At 43.9% G+C, this 16,730-nt stretch overlaps 1 protein-coding gene across 2 annotated transcripts in view; it reads right to left on the reverse strand.

Moving 5' to 3' along the window:
• LOC113959001 (ubiquilin-1-like) overlaps positions 1–16,041 on the reverse strand; it is a 32,111-nt gene extending 16,070 nt beyond the window's left edge. For both annotated transcript variants that reach the window (XM_027667686.1, XM_027667685.1), the window contains exons 1-2: positions 15,883–16,041; positions 7,363–7,514 (exon numbers count right to left, since the gene is read on the reverse strand). In XM_027667686.1, the coding sequence (XP_027523487.1) occupies positions 7,363–7,514; positions 15,883–16,041 (311 nt within the window). The remainder of the gene's footprint in view (positions 1–7,362; positions 7,515–15,882) is intronic.
• Positions 16,042–16,730: the final 689 nt, after the last annotated feature.

A 16,730-nucleotide genomic window follows, 5' to 3' on the forward strand; every position in this document is an offset into this window, starting at 1 on the left:
ATCACTTGAATATGCATTTAATCACATCTGAAGATTGTATAAAAATGTTGATTTTGTGTGAAGCCTTCGAGCAAGTTTGTCCAGCGCGAGCTGGCTTGCTCCCAACGTTGAATAAACAAATACCTTGCTGCTTAAAGATAAAAAAGTCTCTGAGCAGTTTCTCGGACCGATTTTTTGGATTCAGATGTCATTGTGAGGCCACTCTTGATAATCTTTGATCAATCATGGTTACTGGGAGAAGTGTCCGAAGACTGGACGAAAGCAAATACCAGTCCTATCTTCAAGAAGGGCAAGGAGGAGGACCCAGAAAACTACTGGCCAGCCAGCCTCACCTCGATGCCCAGGAAGGTGATGGAGCAGCTAATTCTGGAAACCATTTCCAGACAAATGAAGGCCAAGAAAGCCATCAGGAGTAGTTAGCATGAATTCACCAAAGGGAAGTCACGCTTGACCAACTTGATAACCTTCTGTGATGAAATGACTGGTCCTCTAGATGAGGGGAAAGCAGTGGACTTCTAGCTGGACTTCATGAAGACTTTGAACAGTGTCTCCCATAGCATCCTCATAGAGAAGCTGAAGAAATAGGGGCAGGATGAGAAGAATGGAAAACTGGCTGAGTGACCAGATCCAGAGGGTGGTGATCAGTGGAACAAAGTCTATTTGAAGACCAGTGACTAGCAGTGGACCCCAGTGGTCCTGTTTAACATCTTCATTAATTATCTGGATGATGGGGCAGAGTATACCCTCAACAAGCTTGTAGATGACTCAGAACTGGGAGAAGTAGTTGATATGCCATAGGGTCATGCTGCCATCTGGAGAGAACTTGATAGGCTGCAGAAATGGGCTGACAGGAACCTCATGAAATTGAACAAGTGGAACTGGTGCAAAGTCCTGCACCTGGAAAGGAACAACCCCTAGGCACCAATATAGGATGAGGACCACCCAGCTGGAAAGCACCTTGGTAGAAAAGGCCCTAGGTCTCGGTGAACACCAGGGTGAACATGAGCCAGCACTGTGCCCTGATCAAAACCAGCAACTTCTCGCCCTGTACTGGGGCCTGGTCTGTGCCTATTGAGCCACAGTTCAGTACTCTCAGAGGATTGTAGTGGAGGCAAGGACCCAAACTGCTCTGGAGGACACTATGGCTGAGATAGGGACTCAAACCACAACAAATATAGTATTTGCCCCAGTAGTGAAAAGGAAAAAATGGATAAGGCAAGCTACAGGTGCATATTGATTATAAGGAGAAGGAGAAAAAGGAGGGGAGTGAGCAGATCAAGAAGCTGGTCCATCAACAAAGAAATCAAAAGGAGTGAGACAAATCTAACAGGAAACCAAAGTTAGCCAGTCCTTGACCTCATCAGAACTTCAAGACATGCGGAAAGATTACAGTTGCCAGGCAGGTGAATGGAGTCCTACCTGGCTGCTTCAATGCTGGGATAACAGAGCTGATAGTCAGCAACTAGAAGGTCATGAAGCCCAACAGCTGGGATCCCTTGCTAGAGAACGGGAAATTGAAAGAGGAATTGGAAAAGAAAGAACAATTTGCAGTCTTTGGAGACAGCTCCTCTCAGGCATGAGGGCAAGGTATCTGTTCAAGGAAGATCTAATGAACTCCCCAGGAAAGTGGGTCACTGCAGATGAAGTTATCCAGTACTTGAGAGAATTAGCAGTGCTGGAAATCATCTATAGTAACCTAAGAAGTGATAACACCCCTAAAGATCCAGAGCATGTTCCTTGCACGATGGCCATGTGGAGGAAGGTGGTTCAAAGTGCCCCTGCATCATATTCCAATAGCCTGGTAGCATTATATTACCCAAAGATGGATGCACCAACTGTAGAGATGACATCCTCCTGGCTCCAAAACTTAGAAGAAACTCTAGACACTTCCTCTTTCCCACGGGCCAGCACCTCAGCTCTCAGGGGCAGCCCAAGAGATTGGTCCTCTCCTGCCCCAGTCAGGGGGAAAGGAACCCCCAAGTGCAGGCCACATGGTGAACTCTGGTTCTTTCTGCGTGACCAGGGGGAAGACATGAAGAAGTGGGATGCTGAACCCACCTCTAAGCTGGAAGTAGAAGTATGTGAATTAAGAGGGAAGAGAACTGTTAAGAAGGGGTCACCCAGGAAAGCTGTCCATGTAGTTGCTGCAGAAACCCAGGAAAGCAATCAGTGACCTCTCAGACGTAAAAGGACTGAAATCAACTCCTTTGATCCTGGTGAGGGGACCTCTGGTCTGGCATCACAAAGGTCAGACAGTGAATACTCTGACCAGGAACAGGAATAGAGGGTCCCTGCCTTTGGCCAAGAGAAAGAAAGGGATGACCAGGCATACTAGACTGTGTGGATTCGATGGCCTGGCACATCAGATCCACAGAGGTATAGAACTTTGGTGGATACTGGTGCTCAGTGCACACTGATGCCCTAAAGGCACAGAAGTGCGGAACCCATCTGGATCTCTGGAGTGACAGGGGGATCCCAGGAGTTGTCTTTATTAGTGGTTGAAGTTTAACAGGGGCCAAGTGGGAAAAGCGCCCCATTGTGACTGGTCGAGAGGTCCCTTGTATCCTTGGCATTGATTACCTCAGGAGGGGAGACTTCAAAGATCCAAAGGGATATCGATGGGCTTTTGGTGTAGCTACTGTGGCTACAGAGAAGATCAGTTATCTACCCTGCCTGGCCTCTCAGAAGATCCCTTCATTGTGGAATTGATGCAAGTTGAAGACCAACGAGTGCCAATTGCCACCAGAACAGTACACCAACAGCAATATTGCACCAAGACTCCATAAACTCCCATCCATGAGCTAATTCATTGACTGGAGAGGCAAGGAGCAGGACCCGCTCACCCTTTAACAGCCCCATATGGTCAGTGCAAAAGTCTAATGGAGAATGGAGGTTGACAATGGACTACTGTGGCCTGAATGAAGTCACGCCACCTCTGAGTGCTGCTGTGCTGGACATGTTGGAACTTCAATTTGAGCTGGACTCAAAAGCAGCCAAGTGGTGCCACAATTGACATCACTAATGTGTTTTTCTCCATTCCTCTAGCAACAGAGTGCAGGTTACAGTTTGCCTTCACTTGGAGGGGTGTCCAGTATACCTGGAATCGACTGTCCCAGGGGTGGAAGCACAGTCCAACCATCTGCCATGGACTGATCTAGACTGCACTGGAACAGGGGGAAGCTCCAGAACACCTGTACTATATTGATAATATCATTGTGTGTGGCAAGACAGCAGAAGTTTTTGAGAAAGGGAGGAAAATAATCCAAATTCTTCTGAAAACTGGTTTTGCCATAAAACAAAGTAAGGTAAAGGGACCTGCATGGGAGATCTAGTTCTTGGGAATAAAATGGCAGGATGGATGTCGTCATGTGCCCATGGATGTGGTGAACAAAACAGCAACTATGTCTCCACCTCTGGCAGAGAACATCAGGCGAAACCCAAGGTCAACCATTAGGGTTTTAGGGCCAGGGTCATCGAGGATCAGAAGCCCACTGCATGCCAACTGAAAAGGAGATATTAGCAGCCTATGAGGGGGTTCAAGCCGCCTCAGAAGTTGTTGAGACAGAAGCATGTCTCCTCTTGGCACCGCGATTGCCCGTGCTGCACTGGATGTTCAAAGGAAACATCCCCTTGATGCATCACGCAACCAGTGCTACATGGAATAAGTGGGTAGCTTTGATTACACAATGAGCCCGAATGGGAAAACCCAATTTCCTGGGAATCCTGGAAGAGATTATGGACTGGCCAGAAAGCAGAGATTTTGGAGCATGGCCTGAAGAGGCGACTCATGCCCAAGAAGCACCATCATATAACTAGTTACCAGAAAATGAAAGAAACTATGCTCTGTTTACTGATGGATCTTGCCGTGTGGTAGGAAACCATCTGAGGTGGAAAGCTGCTGTGTGGAGTCCTACACAATGGGTCGTTGAGGCTGCTGAAGAAGAGGGTGAGTCAAGCCAATTTGCAGAATTGAAAGCCATCCAGCTAGCCCTAAAGATTGCTGAATGAGAAAGGTGGTCTGTACTGTATCTCTACACTGACTCGCGGATGGTGGCTAATGCCCTGTGGGGGTGGCTACAGCAATAGAAGAAGACCAATTGGCAATGCAGGGGTAAACCCATCTGGGCTGTTGCATTGTGGAAGGACATCACTGCACGGGTGGAAAACATGACTCTGAAAGTGCGTCACGTTGATGTTCACATGCCCAAAGGTCGTGCCACTGAAGAACATCAGAACAATGAGCAGGTGGATAAGGCTGCCAAGATTGAAATAGCTCAGATAGACTTAGACTGTGAGCAGAAGAGTGAGCCCAATGGGCCCATGAAACATCAGGACATCTAGGAAGACATGCGACGTACAGATGGGCTTGTGATCGAGAGGGGTGGACCTGACCATGGAGGCCATCACACAGGTTATTCAGGAATGTGAAACACTGGGGCAATCAAGTGAGCCATGTGAGTAAAATCTCTCTGAAATAGAGGGCAGTGTCTGGGTTTCCAATATGGTGAGGCCTGGCATATTGACTACATTGGACCACTGCCAAGAGCACGCCAGGGCAAGAGCTACATGCTCACCATGGTGGAGGCAACAACTGGCTGGTTGGAAACATATCCTGTAAACCAGGTCACTGCTTGAAACACCATCTTAGGCCTCAAGAGGTACATGGCGACATGGGACCCCAGAGAGAATTGAATCAGATAATGGGACTCACTTTCAGAATAATCTTATAAGCTCTTGGGCAAAGAAACACAGCATCAAGTGGATCTATCATATCCCTTATCACCCACAAGCCTCTGGGAAGATTGAGAGGTATAATGGACTGTTAAAGACTATGTTAAGAACATTAGGTAATGGGACATGGAAGCATTGGGAGGCAAATTTAGCTGAAGCCACTTGGCTGGTCAACACTAGGGGATCTGCCAACCACCCTGGTCCTGCCCAAACAAAACCTCTATACACTGTGGGAGGGGATAAGCTTCCTGTACTACACGTAAGGAAGTAGCTGGGGAAGTTGGTGTGGGTTTCTCCTCCCATGAGAAAAGGCAAACCCATCCGTGGGATTGTCTTTGCTCAGGGGCCAGGGTGTACCTGATGGGTAATGCGGGAGGATGGGGAGACCTGGTGTGTGCCTCAAGGAGATTTAACCTTGTGGGAAAAATAATCTGTGTTTTAAGTCGTATGTTGCAGGAAGTAAAGTAGCAGGACAGCGAAGAACAAATTTTGCGAGGAGGAAGGAGAGCGCAACAATGACCCGAGCTGAGCTGGTGTCAGTGCCCAACGACCAATTGTGTTGCTTCTCCTGTCCTGAGTACCCCTCCTGATGGAATGGAGCCCAAGATCTGGAGGGGTGAAAGAAGGTCATAAAATGGGAAAAAATAATATCTATCTGTGAAACCATGGGAGATAATCAGAAGATATATAGATTATGTGGGATCTGAGTATGACACAAATGGTATGGAATAAGGGGTGGAGATTGTATTGGATCTGGCTGAGATGGAGTTCATTTCCTCATAGCAGCCCTCACAGTGCTGTGCTGTGTATTGATAGCTAGATGGGTGTTGATAATACACCAGTGTTTTGGCTACTGCTGAGCACAGCACCAGTACTGTAACATTCCTTCCTCAATCAAGGCCAAGATTCTGGGAGGGGACACAACCAGGCCAGCTGACTCCAACTACCTAAACGGATATTCCATACCATATGACATCAGCTCAGGTATAAAAGCTAAGGAAAGGAGCAGGAAGGGGGGTATTTGTTGTTTCCAATGGCTGCCTGCTAAAAAACCAGTACATGTGCTGAAGCCCTTCTTCTCGGGAAGTGGCCAGACATCACTGCTGATGGGAAGTAGAATATTAATCCTGTTATTTTTTGCTTTGCTTTTGCGCATGCAAGCTTTTGCTTTGCTTTTGCTCTAGTAAACTGCCTTATCCCAACCCACGAATTGTTTTCCAGCTTATTCTCTCTCCCCTTTATGGCTGGGAAGGGGAGTGATAGAGCGACTGGGTGGGCACCTGGTGTCCAGCCAAGGTCAACCCACCACAGCTGCAAAGAAGGCAAATGGTATCCTGGGCTGCATTAGGAGTGTTGTCAGCAGGTAGAGGGAGGTGATCCTTCCCCTCTGCTCAGCACTGGTGAGGCCACACCTGGAGTCCTGTGACTAGTTCTTGGCTACCCAGTACAAGCAAGACATGGACATACTGAAGGGAGTCCAACAAGGAGCCACAAAAATGACAAAAGGACTGGAACATCCCTTCTACAAGAAAAGGCTGAGAGAGCTGGGACTGTTTAGACTGGAGAGGAGAAGGCTCAGGGGAGATCTCATCAATGTATGTAAACACCTGAAGAGAGGGTGCAAAGAGATGGAGCCAGGCTCTTGTCAGTGGTGCCCAGTGACAGGACCAGAGGCAACTGGCACAAATTGAAACATAGGAGGTTCTTTTCTGATCAGAAGGAAAGACTTTTTTTTCTATTGTGAGGGTGACTGAGCACTGGAATAGGTTGCCCAGGGAGCTTGAGGAGTCCCCCTCCTTGGAGATGTTCAAAAGCCACCTGGACATGTTCCAGGGCAAATGGCTCCAGGTGGCCCTGCTTGAGCAGGGGTGTTGGACCAGATGACCTTGAGAATCCCTTTCAACCTCTATCATGCTGTGATTCTCAGATATCTATAATCTCATCACTTCTTCAGAACAGTAATTTCTAACACTAAGAAAATGGATGAGCATCACTGCAACTGTTACCATCTTTTTATACTATCCTTAAAGGAGAGAAGGCTACCAAGATCTATAATACAGGATCTATTCCATACCATACCATTAGTAGGTCACCCCACTGAACATCAAATTAAGTTAAAGTCTTATTTCATCACTAGAATAATATCAGAAATCCAATATTCTTTAATACTGTAAGAACATGGTAACAATGTAGTTACACTAAGTTAATGCCATCATAAATTAGCACAAGCACTAGAGGCTGCTTGCCCAATTTGTATGCTCACCACACCTGTCTACTGTAGGGGCATAAGCATGGATGCTATCACACAGTGAAACAGATCAAGGACTGTTCAGATTGTATTCAGACTGCTATTCTGCACCAACTACAACTAAGAAGCCAATTCAAGTGATTTAATAGTAATGGCTCAGTTTAGAAGATAACGTTAACTTTCAAAAAGTGTATGCGTGATATTTAGGGACACGACCGCACACATTTTGGGGTTGCTTCTCTTGTGCAAGAGTATTTGCAATGCTTTTGAAAACATTTTAGTCAAACCTAGGTTTGCCCATCAGAAAGCTATCACATTAGAAATTAAGAATATTTTTACTACTTTGAGGTAAAAATAAGATTGTTCATCATCAGTCAGGTTACCTGTTTTGCATTTTGATGACCAGGTGAACAGTGAGTCCATCGTGAATCCCATGCTGAATCAAAGTATCTTGATCTTTTAAAATTTTTCCAGCAAATATCAAAACAAGTTGATCAGTGTGGGACTTGAAATGCTTAGAGATTTCTTCCTTGAACTAAACAAAAGTTAATATAATATAATTATGTAATTGAATACTGAACTATTATTTTTTTAATAATTTGAGGAAGAACTATTTTGCTCACATTTATTATATTAATCCACTTCCACAATATGTTTTGCTTTATACAACCTAGAAACATGCTATTGAAACAATCCATTGCTGACATGCTGGGAATGCAACAAAACATTATGTTAATTCAGTCCAAATTTGTGCAGATACTGAAAGGAGCAGTATCCTTTCTTCTTGGACATATTACTGCTACCTTTCACACATCAAAACTAGCAATCCTTTACACACAGTCAAAAACTATTTCTTGGGTCACTCTGCTCTCTCATCCAACTCATGACAGCTACATAAAATGTGCTTCCAGCCCAGGGCATAGTGAACAGACACATAGTTCAGCTGATCATGAAATCATACCTTGATTAAAACAACCAAACCTGGAAAAGCAATTGTATTTCTTCCTGCCTTCTTAACCAATAACAACCATGTTATGCTTTGACTGACTTCTGAGATTCGTTATTCTACATAAAAGTACTCTCACAGAAAAAACAAAATATAAAAAGGCAAATATAAGAAAATCAAATAAATTTGTTCAACATGACTAGTCAGTAGACTAAATGTTTCTGAACGGATCTTAGGCATTTGGAAAGTCCTCCAGAAGTTAACAATATTTAACATTTTTCAAGTAGTACAGTCAACTTGATTTTTAAAAGAATCATATTCCAAACATCCTAGTGAACTCTCATACAGGAACTCCAAACATTTATCTTACAATGACTTATTATTAAATAATTATATGAGGCAAGGTTAAAAAAAAACCCAAAATGGAAACCCCCACTGTATTATTACTCTGAAGGCAAGTCCCTAATTGAAAAGGTTTATAGTATAGTAAGAGACAAAACAGAACCCCAAAAAATGAACCCGAGATACAACAGAGGTAGGAAATCTCTGTGCCTGGGTAGCAAGGTAGCATTTGTTCAGTTAGCAGTCTGCTCACACAGAGTTGGTTCCAGTTCTTAGAGAAACATCTTTTAAGTCTATACTGGTGTCCTGGTTCCGGCCAGGACAGAGTTAATTTTTTGCAGTAGCTGTGAAGGGGCGGAGCCTGGAGCCATGTGAGCATGGCTAGGAGGTTATTCTATACCACCTCAAGTCATTGCCAGGGGTGGGGGTAAGGGACTCTGGCTTCCAAGAAGAAGGTCGGGGCTTCTGGTGGAGAAAGTGTGGCAGGAGGGAGAAAGCTGTCCACTATTTGTTCATTTTTGCCTGAGGGCTGCAGTGAGCATTTCTGCATGTGAATCACCCTCTCTTTTCTATACTTTTGTTATTAATATTGTTGCTGTCACTGTTCATTTTCTTATTTCTGTTTCCAGTAAATTGTTCTTATCTGAACTCGTGATCTTTGCCTTTTGTACCTCCCATCAGAGAGGAGGGGAGGGGAGCAGGACGCAGTCTTTTTAGTGGGAGTACTAAATTGGGGAATACCATTTCTATACCATGACAACTGGTTACATTTAGACTTGCAAGCATCCTAGAAAACCATTTAATCTGTTCCTGCCTGAAGTAGATTACTTAAATTATTCAGACATTGCAGTGGGTTTACCTTGGTGTCATGGTTTAGCAATAGTACTCCCCAATTTAGTGTTCCCACTGAGACTCTCCTAACCACCCTACCACTTGCTCCCTCCCCCTTCCCCCTGCGGGTGGCTGGAGAGGAAAACTGGAGGCACAAAAGGTAAAGATTGTGGATTGAGATAAGAACAATTTACTGGAAACAGCAATGAGATAAGAAAACAAACAGTAATAGCAACAATATTAAAAAACATGCAAAATGTTCACTGTGGAGGAGCCTGGCCCAGCCTGACCGCAGCCACACTACCCCGACTGGAAGAGACCCCTTCTCCCTGGAAGAGATTCCCTTCTCCCCACCACCAGCAATGACGTGAGGGGGTGTGGGAGAACACGCGAAATACGAATCATGGAAAGAACGCCTTTAGAAAAGGAGCCACCACGGCAGCAGCTCCGGAATTCGGCAAACTGAAAACACTTACAGTTTATTTGCATTTTTATTGTACGAGTTTCCCTTAAAGCCCTGTTGTTTCCCTCACCCATGCGGTCTCCCTGTACAGTGCCATGCTGTCTTCCTCACTGAGCCAGCCCCCACCCCTGTTGTAACCCCATTGGTCTTCTCACCTGTCTCTCCCCAATCCCTGGTTTTCTATTGGAGTTCAATCCCCCTGTTTCCCCGTTGGCTAGCTGACTCTCCAAACCATTCCCTTCCCCCTTCCCCCCCCCCCAGCCAGTACAAACACAGCCCCCTTCCTAATCCCTCCCACAGAGGGGATAAAAACCCCTGCTGCTTTGAATAAATTGCTTTTTCACCACCGGACCTCAATGCACAGTGTGGTTTCTGCCACCAGCACAGGGCTTGCACAACTCGGCCCCGACATGGAGTGAGGGAGCCGTGATCCCCTCTCAACCTCTGTTAAGGGGGTACAGAATAACCTCTGGGTCCTGGCCATGCCCCCTCCTGGCTACTGCAAAAATTAACCCTGTCCTGGTGTAGTGGGTTTCTGTGGCTGGGTTTGGTAGTGGGGGGGTTACAGGGATGGCTTCTGTTAGAAGCTGCTAGAAGCTTCCCCTGTCCCGTGGAGCCAATGCCAGCTGGCTCCAGGACAGACTTCCTGCTGCTGGCCAAGGCCAAGCCAATTAGGAATGATAGTAACGCCTCCATGATAACATATTTAAGAACAGAAAGTTATTGCACAGATGAAAACTGCAGCCAGGGAAGAGTGGAGTGAGAACATGGGAACAACAACATAGACACCAAGGTCAGTGCAGAAGGAGGGGGAGGAGGTTCTCCAGGTGCTAGAGCTGAGGCCCCTGCAGCCCGTGGTGCAGATCATGGTGGAGCAGCTGTGCCCCTGCAGCCCATGGAGGACTATCGGGGTACAGAGACTCATCTGCAGCCCATGGAGGAGCCCATGCTGGAGCAGGTGGATATCTGAAGGAGGCTGTGACCCCATGGGAGGCCCATGATGGAGCAGGGTCCTGCCAGAGACCTGCAGCCTGTGGAGAGAGGAGCCCACACTGGAGTAGGTTTTTCCCAGGTAGGACTTGAGGCCCTGTGGGGGACCCACATCAGTACAGCTCATTCATGAAGGACTGCACCCCATGGAGGAGTGACCCACGGGACAGCAGTTTGGGAAGAACTGTTGCCTGTGGGATGGACTCATGCCAGCAAGGATTGTGAAGGACTGTCTCCAGTCGGAGAGACCCCATGGGAGCAGGGGAAGGACTCCTCTCTCTGAGCAGCGGCAGAAACAACAGCTGACCGCAACCCCCATTCCCTGTCTCCCTGCACTGCTGGGGGGGAGCAGGGAGAACTTAGAAGGAAGGAGGGGTGGGGGAAAGGTGTTTTTAAGATTATTTTACTTCTCACTCTTTTGTTCTGATCCTGTTAGTAATAAATTTAAGTACTATCCCTACTTTGAGCCTGTTTTGCCCATGAAGGTAATTAGTAAGTGACCTCTCCCAGCTGTTAACTCATGAATTCTTTGCTGTTTTTTCTCTCTCCTCTGTCCAGTTGCAGAGGGCATTGAGAGAGTGGCTTTAGTGGGTATCTGGCATCCAGCCAGGGTCAACCCACTACACCTGGCCAGAACCAAAACACTTGGCTAGCTGCCAGGTGCCCAACAAGCCACTCTATCACTCGCCTTTCTCAGCTGGACAGGGGAAGAGAGAAAATACGATGAAAGGCTTCTGGGTCAAGATAAAGACAGGGAGAGATCACTCACCAATTACCGTCACAGGCTAATTAATATAATTTATTACCAATCAAAGTCAGAGTAGGATAATGAGAAAGAACAAATCTAAAAACCATCTTCCCCCCCACCCCTCCCTTCTTCCCAAGCTCAGCTTCACTCCAGACTTCTCTACCTTTTCCCCCCAAGCAGCAGAAGGGGACAGGAAATGGGGGTTGCAGTCAGTTCATCACACATTGTCTCTGCCGCTCCTTCCTCCTCACACTCTTCCCCTGCTCCAGCATTGAGGTCCCACCCACATGACACAGTCCTTCACAAACTTCTCTAATGTGGGTCCTTCCCACAGGCTGCAGTTCTGCACAAACTGCTTCAGCATGGGTCCTTTCCTTTTTTGCCTGTGACGGTAATTGGTGAGTGATCTCTCCCTGTCTTTATCTTGACCCAGAAGCCTTTCATCGTATTTTCTCTCTTCCCCTGTCCAGTTGAGAAAGGCGAGTGATAGAGTGGCTTGTTGGGCACCTGGCAGCTAGCCAAGGTAAACACACTGCAAGTCTGAATAATTTAGGTAAGTAATCTACTTCAGGCAGGAACAGATTAAATGGCTTTCTAGAATGCTTGCAAGTCTAACTATTACCATTATAAAGTTGACTTAAAATATGTTTCTCCAAGTCCTGAATAGTTAATCGCACAGGATTTCTTTATTTCAAAGAAATGTCTCAGGTGAAAGAACGAGAGGAAATGGCCTTAAATTGTGCCAGGGGAGGTTCAGATTAGATATTAGAAAAAAATTTTCACTGAAAGAGTGGTCAGGCATTGGAATAAGTTGCCCAGGGAGGTGGTGGAGTCACTGTCTCTGGAAATGTTCAAGAGGCATCGGGATGTGGCACACAGAGATATAGTTTAGGGGTGATTATAGTGGTACGAGGTTGACAGTTGAACTAGATAGATCGTAATATTGAAAAAGAACAATAGATTGGACTACGTGATTTCCAACCTCTTTTGGTCATACCATTCAATAAACTCTGTACTACAGGCAAGACAGAACTGGTTATATTAAAAGAACTGAAATTAAGTTGTCCTTATGAAATAAAGCATTATAAGAAATATCAAAAGCATACAGAAGTTAGGAAAGATGTTCTACTATCAAATCACGCAATGTTCTCCTTAACATGTACACATGAACTTTATATGCCAAACATGGCCAACTTGTGATTGTAAAAACCAGGCACAAATCTGAAACCCTGGACTTCTGGATTTAGAGTTTCGACAATAATATTTATTCAAATTTTAAACAGAGAATAGAACTCTAACCAGATCTTGTCAGTAAACAGAGTCCCAATGCAATGTTTACATTTACACATATAGTTCAGTAGATGAGTTTATTTATAATTCAGTGCAGTACAGAAAGCACAATTTTCAGGTATATAATTAGTTTAAAAATATACTACATGCTGATAATAATTTATTACTACTGAAAACTATATTCACTGAAGAAAGGTTGACATTAAATAAAAATAGAGAAAAAATAATTTAAACTGTTTTCTATGGTTATATGGATGAAATTTGATTTCACTAACATTTCAAAACAGACATTATCCTGAAATTTTCAGGTAATCATAGGATTGAGAATAATTCTCTGCAAGAACTGCAGGCTTTTAAAATTAATAGCATACATTTGCTATATCCAAACTCTGTTAGCCTAATAATTAAAAATATAAAGCAATCAATGTTATTCTCTAAGAGTTACAGTGTTCACAAAATGGATCATTTTGATACCTTAAAGTCTGCATATGTGCTGGTGGATAGTAACACTAAATCAATTACAATAACATTTTGAACTTTGCCAATGTTGCTATGTTGGCATTCCAAGAATGCCTACAGGGTAAACAAACTAAATTAAGAAAGTAAAGCTGCTTTTAATGGGACTGGTTCCAACATATCATCACTCAGCGAATTAGTCATTCACTAAGAGGAGACAGCAGTGCATGAGTAGTCTGTAATATGACTGCCCACTCTCTCTGTGTATGAGTTTTACCAAAACACACTGTTAAGTCAAGCCCACAAAACCCATAAAATAAAACAAAGGAAAAAAAATGGAAGACAAGCAGAGCTAACTGAGCTAGTCTCCTGCATATTGGGATTTCAAACCAGCAGACTTATAGGTATTCATCTTTACCTACCATGAATAGAAGTCTTTGTACAGAGCAGTGTATGGGCCTGCAAGTTCAGTATCACACCAAGTCAAGAAAGCAAATATTTGGTCCTTGTCCTAATACTGAACCAAGCTGTGCTCAACATAATCAAATAAGTTCCATGGAAAATAAAGACAGATGGGTGGCACTTAAAATAAACTGACCTCCCAGAGCAGTTTAGTACTTGAGGGTTATTTTCCATTCTAACCTACATAACTGCCTGTTCTTAGAGACACAACATAGGATCAGCAATAACAAACCCTTTGTTACTGAAGTCTTCTAACATAGGAAAATCTTCCTCAAATTTGAACTGTTGCAAACCTGACTTACATCAATGGAGCAACATAAAATACACTTTGTGTAGCCCTAAATTTAGGCTAGATAACCCAAAATATTTATCTTAAAGACTTAGGGGGGGGGGGGTTGCTGTATTCTGAAGTGACTAAACAAAATCAAGTCACTAAGTGATATTATTAGCTACAGGAACACACAGTAAACTAAAAGCTATTAGGTTGTATGAATTTAGACCTTTCCTCCCCTCTAACAGGGCAGACATTGTCAGCTTGCCTATACCAACAGAACAGCCCACTTGCTGATCCCATATGCATTTGAACAGATACTCAATTTGTTTATTTGAGGCTAATCTATTTTCAGGGCTGGCTCTAGAAACCTCACATCTATTGTTATTATGCCAATATATTGTTATTATGCAACATAATGCTTATTATTAACAACAGTTTATTTTGACTATTTAAGAAATACAGCAAATACTAGTCACACTACAGTCTTGCATATTTTTTTGTGCTAGCTGTAACTTTGTGTAGAAATCAAAGCAAATGGTGGACCCACAGGGGCACCAGCAGTCTTACTTCAGAGGAAAATTCAACTGCATTTTTAATCTGTTATGATCAGCTCGAAGGGACACCAAGATAATATTTAAAGTTTAAGATATCTATAGACAATGAAGATATTTTAAAGCAATATGTTCTATTAATCACTTAATTTTTATTAGTTTTTTCAGTAAAAAAATATCGGTTTGTTAGCTTGTATAACTATTTCAGTTTTTAAGACAACCATCTATTAGAAAAACCTGATATTCCTATTGGGATTCACATTTGAAATCATGCTGTTAAAGTTAGACATATTATGAATTTACATCTTAAATGAATTTAGTTATAATTCCTGAAGCCCCCAATATTATTGCAATCAAACTGCTTTTCAGGTCAAATGTGATCTTTAAATTAGAACCAGCATATTATATAAAAAACCAAAATGCAACTACAAAGAATTTTAAAATTAGGTGGCACACCCTGGCTAGAAGATCACTCAGAGCTTAACTCACGTTTTGTATTTCCCTCCTGAAAATAAATTTTTCTGACTCATCAGCAATTAACGATTTAAAGCTCCATTTCAATATATCAATTGCACTCTTACATATGTAATCATTTTTGTGAGGTTCGCAGTTATCAACTGCACAAAAAAAAATAACATGATGTCAAGCTGCACACACTGAGTTTCAGAGAAATTTTATAGAAAATGAAGTAAGCTCTGAATATCCTTCAGGGACCTTCACCTTTTCAAGTATTTTAGCATAGCAATATCTACATCCTTCACAAGTAGGAGAGAGTAGCTTTATAGATATCTGCCTTATGCTTTGACCACACCTTTCCTACAATTTGTAGCCTCCCAATCTAAACTAATTAAATCCTGGTAAATACTCCCATGGAAGGCCTCCAAAAAACTGAAGTGCTGCAGGAAATAGTGTCAACGATTCAGTAGGTGCCACTGTTTCTCTTGAAACAAAGGCACGAGATACTAACTTTCATAGAAACTTAGAGCAAAGACCCTAACAATTCAGTTATCAGACACTACTACACTGAAGCACGGCAGAAGCTGTGCTTTATTTGTAGTGGAAGTTTTGTACAGTCTAAAGACGTGGCTTTTCTAAAATTAAGAGATCATTGCCATAGCCTACTTGCTGTTTCTAAAGCAAATTTTAGATCAAGATAGTTATTGACACTATAGCACCACCACGTAGGTGACTGCATGTTTTCTACAGTTGTACTAGTTAGCCAGTGAGCCTCCTATTGCCAGACCGAGTCAGCTCAGCAGGGCAACTCAGAATTACGAAACAAGCTACGTCCACCTCCCGGGCCGGCTCTCAGAATCGCAAAAGGGAGGAGCCGTGGAGGAGACGACGCAGAAGGTTTCTTCACCACTCCCAATAGCCTGTTAGCAGCGGCCCTCCACAAGGCCGGGCCAGCCCCGATACTCGCCCAACAGCACCGAAAACAGCTCGGATAAGCAGAAGCTGCTTTATCATCGCGAAGGACCCTCACCCTCCAGCGTGGGAGGTGGAAAGGCTCTTGCCCCTGGCTGCACTCCCCGCCCCCAACCCCTCACCTGTTGGATGCTGCTGGTCTCGGGCACAGCGAACTCTTCCTTCTCCTTGGGAGTCTTCACCGTGATTTTGATGATACGCGGCTCGGCAGCAGCGAAGCTCTGAGCGGAGGACTCAGAGGAGCTGTGGGTCTCCGCAGAACTTTCCGCACTCTCCGACATGGCAGGTAGGGCCCGACTCGCTCCAACCACACGGTTCCAGGCGAGTCCTCCGCGCCGCGGCCTCAGTCCTAAAGCGGCGGACAGAAACAACCCAACTCACCCGCGGCGCGCACTGATGACGATCCGAATCAGGGAAGTTACTAGAAAGGGGGAACTGTCTCCCCGGGCGTGAGTTCATCTTCGGCGCGCTTGCGCGCTAGGGGCAGTAGTTTGAAGATTTAAAATCTGAAAAAGAAACAGTGACAAACAGTTCCTTAAACTGCCATATGGAAGTTTTAAATTTATTTTCGATATAGTCAGGTGACTTCAGTACTCTGAAGATCCAAATAAATACAATAAAATGTTATTATGAGTTTTAGAATATTAAAGTGTTGATGTCCTACATATAATTACACTATTACTTGCTTATAATATAATGCACAATGATATTGTATGAAGTAACAAAGCCGTATCATGACCTGTATGACTTTCTTGTTAAAAAGAGGGAGAAAAATTACATACAGCTTCTGAACCCATGTAAAGAGATCATAAATTTGCCTTTTGCTTCTAGGTTACTTGTTTAGCATCAGCTTAAGGGTAAAACTTAATATCTCAAATAACAACCTTTTACTACTTTAGAACTATAATTACTATGGAAGTGTTCCATAGCTGGGAATCAGATTTTCCTCAAACTTGGACGAAAAAGACAC

This window comes from Corapipo altera, unplaced genomic scaffold (genome assembly GCF_003945725.1).
Source record: "Corapipo altera isolate COAL_440 unplaced genomic scaffold, ASM394572v1 61044, whole genome shotgun sequence".
Classification (NCBI taxonomy): Eukaryota; Metazoa; Chordata; class Aves; order Passeriformes; family Pipridae; genus Corapipo; species Corapipo altera.